Source organism: Mercurialis annua, linkage group LG4, assembly GCF_937616625.2.
Source record: "Mercurialis annua linkage group LG4, ddMerAnnu1.2, whole genome shotgun sequence".
NCBI lineage: Eukaryota > Viridiplantae > Streptophyta > Magnoliopsida > Malpighiales > Euphorbiaceae > Mercurialis > Mercurialis annua.
In genome coordinates, this window is record NC_065573.1 from 21,272,796 (window position 1) to 21,280,211 (window position 7,416).

General features: G+C 33.3%; 2 protein-coding genes across 3 annotated transcripts; both read left to right on the forward strand.

Moving 5' to 3' along the window:
• Positions 1-299: 299 nt before the first annotated feature.
• Positions 300-4,196, forward strand: LOC126679305 (mitochondrial fission protein ELM1-like). Its single transcript, XM_050374303.2, has 11 exons — positions 300-524; positions 618-744; positions 874-931; positions 1,223-1,319; positions 1,871-2,020; positions 2,152-2,278; positions 2,562-2,674; positions 2,756-2,819; positions 2,899-2,992; positions 3,085-3,193; positions 3,765-4,196. Exons 1-11 carry the CDS (start codon positions 369-371, stop codon positions 3,864-3,866), a joined length of 1,197 nt encoding a protein of 398 aa, XP_050230260.1. The 5' UTR covers positions 300-368; the 3' UTR covers positions 3,867-4,196.
• Positions 3,772-6,903, forward strand: LOC126679306 (casparian strip membrane protein 2). 2 transcript variants are annotated; one of them, XM_050374304.2, is made up of 4 exons: positions 3,772-3,907; positions 4,967-5,234; positions 5,717-5,840; positions 6,440-6,903. In XM_050374304.2, the coding sequence occupies exons 2-4, from the start codon at positions 4,972-4,974 to the stop codon at positions 6,653-6,655; spliced, it is 603 nt and encodes a 200-aa protein (XP_050230261.1). In that variant the 5' UTR covers positions 3,772-3,907; positions 4,967-4,971; the 3' UTR covers positions 6,656-6,903. The 2 variants fall into 2 exon arrangements, with proteins under 2 accessions (XP_050230261.1, XP_055961579.1); XM_056105604.1 differs by lacking the exon at positions 3,772-3,907 and adding an exon at positions 4,802-4,820.
• The last annotated feature ends 513 nt before the right edge of the window (positions 6,904-7,416 follow it).

Here is a 7,416-nt window from a genome sequence, read left to right on the forward strand (position 1 = left end):
AAAAAATATAAGCATAAAAAATATATAGTTGCGAAATGAATAAAATGAGAGTGTTTTAATTGAGTAAAATTGATTTTAAATATAATAAAATATTTAAAACCATTATATCCTATGCGTAAAAAAACGTAGTGAGAATTGATAAATGTTTTTGTTTTTTCTAGATTATTTGTACAATTGTAACATTTAAAAGTGCTAAAATGTAAAACAGCAGGAACCAAAAAGTACATCAGTATAAAGTCTAAGGCTATTTACAGTAAATACACATTCACTTGTCTCAAGATTCGTGCCATCGGGCCTAGAATTTAAGCCCTTGGGCCAGCCATCATTTCTGCCTCGTCATCACCGCTCCTCCCTCCAAAGTTCAGATCATGAGACCGACGAAACTCCCCAGATTCCGGCCAAGAGTCCGATTTCCCGGCGAGATAAAACGAGCAATCGTAATCGGAAACGGGTTCGCCGGAGCAGAGAATCAATGCGTTGGTTTAATTAGAGCTCTTGGCCTCTTTTCTCGTCATTCTATATACGTAACTTTCTCATTCAATTTTTTTTCATTTCATAAAATTATAGTAATTTCTCAATTTCTTAATTCATTAGTTGATTTAATTTTTAATTTAAAGCGAGTTAATAGACCAAGAGGGGCAATTAACAAGTGGCTTCATTGGCTACCGGTTCCGGTTCATAAAAGAGTGGACTTTCTTATGAGCAGAGTGTTTGGTGGGCAAAAAGATGATTGCTTTTCAAGTGGTATTTTATGAATCAAATGTAACTCTTTCACTTTTTTATTTCTTTTTTCAAAAATTTGATGGTTTTAGGATGTGATTTTATTACACTAATCTAAATGGTAATGTGGGTTGTGTTTATATTGTTAATTAGATGTACTTGAAGCTAATTCCAAGCACATTGCTAAAATGGCCCGTGATACATTTGATAGGTACTGTTTCTTTTCTTTATTTATGATTTGCAATGTTGTTTTTGTGTGGTGATTAGCTGATAGTTGTAGATTAGGCAGCAACGTGCCGGAAACGGTTTCGGATACGAAACTTGATTTCTAACATATGAAACTTTAAAATAGTACCATTTTGTTGTGTCTGTGCTCTAGTGTCCCTTTTTCCCGTGTCCGTTTCCGTGCTACCTAGGTTGTAGGATTATATATGTGTTTAATTCAGGCTTGATTCAGTGGTTAGTTCTTATTGTGTGTTCATAATTTTTATTTTTCCTTCAGGGATGGTCCTTTGTTAGTGGTTGCATCCGGGCGAGACACTGTTTCAGTAGCAAGCTCAATTAGACTATTAGCTCCAGAAAATGTTTTTGTTGTTCAGGTTTCAATTTAACTTATCCTTTTTTTTCTTCTCTATGCCTTTTTTTGGGTTGTCTTGTGTGTTTGCATGAGATTGGCATTTAATAATTTTTTTCATGTTTATTGTATTTATTACTGCTCGTGATATGTTGCCTGTCTCGTTCATAGTTTCTGCTTTACTTTTGTTGTATGGGGTTGTGTATGTCCTAAAGGACTTAAGTAGCAATTTTCCCCCTCAACTTAAGCAATGAGCAATTAACACATAAATTAATTTTATAGGCGTCAATACACGAACTTGGTGATTATGGGCAATTAGCCCTATTTTGGCAAAATTAGCTTACAAGTTAAAGGGCAAATTGTCAATTGAGGGGACAATTAACTTACAAATTAAGGGAGCAAATTTCCAAAATGGGGCTAATTGCCCATAATTACCAAGTTCGTATATTGATTTGCCCACAAAGTTAATTTATGTGTTAAGTTCCCATTACTTTCAAGTTGCGGGGGCATATTGCCACTTAAGTCTGTCCTAAAGTGTCTCACTTTCTATTGTTTTTCTTTGAAACTGTTATACAGATACAACATCCAAGATCACATTTAGATAGGTTTGATTTGGTGATTACTCCCCATCATGATTATTATCGATTGACCCCTCATGCCCAAGAGCAAATCCCCTGGTTTCTCCGGAGGTGGATAATTTCACGTGAACCTCCTGATAGGCATGTGGTATGCATTCAATTTCCTAGTACTTGCTTAAATGGATTCAATGGTCTGTATCAGGAATAAATTTTCATGATTTCCATTTGTAGTTAATCTTTTTCATGGATTGCAAGCATAGTTCTATGTTTTAATCTCAGGTTCTTACTGTGGGAGCTCTACATCAGGCTGATTCTGCTGCACTAAGAGCTGCAGCTTCTATTTGGCATGATAAGTTGGCTGTACTTCAAAAGCCTTTGCTTATTGTCAACATTGGAGGACCTACACGTAATGTGCTATTTATCTATATAAATTCAATCTTCAGACTTCTCATTACCAGGAGCTTATAACTTCTCATAATTGGTCGATTAACTTATGGTTAATGCATATTCAAATGTCTTTTGGACATGAGCTTTCGAATATCGGCATAACTTGTGATTTCACAAATTCAGTATAAAAGAACTATTAGTTTCATGTGGACTACAAATTCTACACCATATATGGTTATTCATATTTTTATGTTTTTACCTTGCATGTAAAAGTCTAACCGTACATCTGCTTTTCTTAATAGGCAACTGTGAGTACGGTACAGATCTTGCGAAGCAGTTGACCAATATGCTGCAGAAAGTCCTTTGGAGTTGTGGAAGTGTCAGAATATCCTTTTCCAGGAGAACCCCTGAAAAGGTATGCATTCTCTATGGCAATCCTTTTCGTGGAATTTCTTTAAATTTGTATTAAATATTTGATTTCAATGGTTGTTGACAGGTGTCCAAGATCATAGTAAAAGAACTTGGTGATGACCCTAAAGTTTATATTTGGGATGGTGAAGGTATGCAGTTGCATGCGATTCATTCTAATTATGCGTCTGATTTTATGGAAGAATTAATTTGTTGACCTTTACTGATTAGGTCCAAATCCACATATGGGGCATCTAGCCTGGGCTGATGCTTTTGTCATCACTGCTGATTCTGTGAGTATGTTGAGTGAAGCTTGCAGCAGTGGGTATGTTTCTTGGATTATAAGAAGGATGAAAGACTAGAGTTTTAAGTTTGAAGTTATGTGTTCGTCATCTGCCTTTGGTTACTGTGCTGTAGGAAGCCTGTCTATGTTATTGGAGCTGAACGGTGCACGTGGAAATTTGCCGACTTCCAAAAGCGATTGCTGGAAATGGCAGTGGTTAGACCATTTACAGGCGAAGAGGATGTAAGTTTCCATCTGCGTCACCTTGTGCTTTCTTGCTGCTTTATTAGAAGATGATTTTATTCATCCATAGAAGACTGGAGTAAATCAGTTTTTTTTTTTTTTTTTATAATTACTGCTACTATATTTTTCTCAAGTAAACTAATTTGCACATTCTGCATCAGAACCAAAAACGAAAGGGAAATGCCATGTCACGTCTGTTCATGTATGCATCATCACTGCCGGAGGCGTGCAGCACAAATAAGATCATAGTATAGGATTTAGGGGTGTATATCGGTTCAAACCTAACTGTTTTTTTTTTCTTTTCGAAATTGAACCGAACCAATTTTATAAGAAATTTAAATATTTCAAATTCAACCGAACCACTGGTTCAGTTTGTACCAAAATTGAACTGAAATTGTTATATCCCCCAAACCGAACCGAAAATCAAATTTTTTTATAATTTAAAATCAAACCGAATTAAATTTGATGTTCTGGATCTCGATTAGGTTAATCGGTTTTGGTTCAGTGTTGTATACCTCTAATAGCATTCAACCTTTTTATATATGTCTTGGATTATGGTTTTGCTTGACAGATATCCGAGACCTGGAGCTATCGTCCACTGAATGACACTACAGATGCTGCTGCTCGGGTAATTGAGGCACTTGCAAGACGTGGATGGACAATAGAACGATGAAGTTATTCTTCTTAGCAATAGACATGAGTCAAGCTTACCAAGTACGCAGAATTACTCCCAACCTTGCACCGTCTTCTTTTAGATTTTGATAATTGCAGAAAGCAGTTAAAGTTTCAAACTGACAAGTTCATCTGCCGACAAATTGTGAAATCTCTCGCTGTTGAGAAATCATAGCATATAATGTTATATAAACCCATTGATAATACTACTTATTTGAAGATCTCTATGCTAAAACAGCATGAGAGAGAAGCTGTATGTAGAAAAAGATGAAACTGAATTTGTTGTATCACATTTATGAGATAAATAGGATATCTTTTTTTTTTGAATAAATTGGAATTTGTTTGTTTTGCTAATGAAAGATGGGAAGTGATGGGGGAAAATGATCAACTTTATCACTTAAAGTTCTACCTTTCAGATATAATGGTGGCAAAAATAATAATCTTAAACCAGCACATTATTATGTGATAATTAATGAATGGTTAAGATTAATAAACTCATAAAAAGGAAAAAAAAGTAGACACGTTAATATTTCATACATATCAAGTATTTTTGTTTTTTGTTTTTATACCTCATCTTTCTCTGTAAATCACACATAATTCTATATTAAAAAAAATTAGTAATTGTTTTTAATAGAAAATGAATTAAAGATTGTTGCTGGAATTTGTATACTTTTCGAGATAAATTAAAAATAAAAAATGTGTATTATTATAAAATTATACTAAAATATAAATTAAAGTGTCCAAATGCTTTCAGTTTAATTACTATTAGTTCATAGAGACAACTCGATTCAAGTATTAACAATATACTTTTTTATGTAGTGGAATAGAGTTGTTAGTATTATTTGGTTAATTTCGTACTAACCAATCTGCTACCATCTTCACCACCTTTCTACTTGCTTTGCAATAAAAGCTTTGAAATAAGTATTATACAGATTTTACTAAAATGATGGAGATGGTTAGCAACTCCTTTGAACTATCTAATTTTCTATTTAAGCTTCATTCCTTCTACAGCATTCATCATCATAAGCTTTGATTCTGCAATTTTCATAAACTAATTAAGCTCTTCATTAATCCTTTACTTGTTTCAATCTTTTTAATCAGCTAAAATGATGAAGAACGAGTCAACTGCGATCGATGTGCCAGAATCCAGCTCTGTTGCGAAAGGTAAAGCGCCTTTCATGGCGAATCTCAGAGATGAAAAAGGCGGATACAAGAAAGGGATTGCAATGTTTGATTTTTTTCTGAGGCTAGGTGCTATAGCTGCTGCTCTTGGTGCTGCTTCTACCATGGGAATTAGTGATGAAACCCTTCCTTTCTTCACTCAGTTCTTCCAGTTCAATGCTAGTTATGATAGTTTTCCTACATTTCAGTACGTCCTCTCTGCTTTATTATCAGATTTTCATTCACTTTTGACTTGCTGCATTATAAATTTATACGTACCGATTTAAACTTTTACTCTTATGTTTCAATTATATAAAAAAATTAATTGCATATCAGACTATGGTATCTCTTCATTTTTTGATATGATTGGTCATCATGTCAGTCGTTATTCTGACGTGATGCCTTGTGTAGATAGCAGTTTTTGTTTAAATATGCTTGCTACCAATTGCCACGTTAACTTATTTTGATATTGTAACTTGAATAAAAAGTAAATTTTTAGTACACGAATGTTTAAAGTTTTAATATCAAATTGAAATAAAAAATAAAAAATCTGATACTGCTTAGGTTTTTAATCCACTTTAGTGCAGAGGAGGAACTTTCCGTAACTTGATCATTGAATTACCAACTCAATTGCAGCTCATTTTTAGCATATTACCATAAATTCTAATATAGAAATAACTTGCAATGCAGGTTTTTCGTGATTGCAATGGCAATGGTTGCTGGATACCTAGTTCTATCACTGCCCTTTTCTATAGTATCCATCGTTCGTCCTCATGCAGCGGGACCAAGGATCCTACTCTTCATTTTCGACACTGTGAGTAAACCCCACTCCATGATTTACATATCAATCCAACTAACCAAACCCTTTCAGTAGCAAGACCAGTTTATAGATATATCATACAAAATCCGACTGAATTATATTAATAACGACTGAATTTTTAGAAAATAATTATTCTATTAGTTAAATTCATTTATTGATATGGATTTCGGTTCTCAGTAAGCTAAATAATTGGTAGCCTGATGACAATATAACTAAAAGACCGAGTGGTACCAAATGTTTATTTTATGTTTCAATTTGATATCAAAAGTTCAACTCATACTAAAATTTTAATTGATATTAAAATATATAAAAATATATATATATATTTTAAGCTATTGTATCTCATCATTTTCGATATGATATCGCGACCAAGCGAAGTATAAATTTAGAATATGTGTCATGTCCGTCACTCTATCAGTTGTCATCCAACATGACACCTTACATAGAGTATATTTGTAAAATATGCAAATAATGATTGCTACTTCAACTTATTTTAATTTATTACATTAGAAATATTTCCACACTGATTCCGAGTCGATTATCATTTGATAGTATTCCAACATGATCAGAGCTGTTCTCGATTTCTTTCTCAGGTGGCACTTACTCTAAGCACTGCCGCTGGTGCGGCGGCTGCAGACGTAGTCTACTTGGCTCACAATGGAAACCAAACCACCAACTGGCTGGCTATCTGTCTACAATTTGGTGACTTCTGCAGGCAAGTCAGTGGCTCAGTGGTCGCATCATTTGCTTCGGTTGTTCTTCTGATGGTGTTGGTCGTCATGTCTGGTCTGAGTCTACGAAGACTTTAAGATTGTTCCGGCTACGGTGTCTTAAAAAGAGTTTGGCTCTGTTCTCTGAGTATCGGTCTTTGTTAATTTGGTTTACAATTTTTATGTGGTTTTTATGTATGTGAAAAATGAAGGGTAGAATTTCATTTGTGATTTTTTTAAAGTTTGTAGCAATCTAGTGCTCCAGATTGAATTTTTATGTAAGATAAAAGAAAATCTGTATAAGCATATGTGTGGAAATTAATATATATTTACTTGCATTTTTTTAACTTTTGTATGGGTTTGTTATAATTGAAAAAATTAAATGAATTAGCCAAAATTGTATGGAATTGAATTATGATGCAACTTTCTATTGGAACAATTTTTGCAAGATGAACTTGCGCCCTAATTGAAAAAAAATGAAGTAAATTTGTTGTACTTAGATATCAATTTATGCGATAAATTTGTACATAATGAGTAATTATAATATGCAGGGACGAAGCTAGAATTTTTTTTTAGAGGGGCAAAAAAATTATAATTTTCATTTAAAAATTATCATAAAAAATAAAAAAATTTCTAATAAACTATAACTTAACTGGTATACGCGTTGTGCAGTAAATTGTTACATTGTGAGTTCAATTTCTCCCACAAGTGTTTCCGCATTTTTTATTATAAAAATATAAAATAAATTTAATTTTATCAATAAAAATAACTGAGTCTAATTCAGTATAAAAATATCAAATATTAGTCGCGAATTTCTACACTTCTTTTTATATATTAATAAGAATTAGATTTAGTTAGGT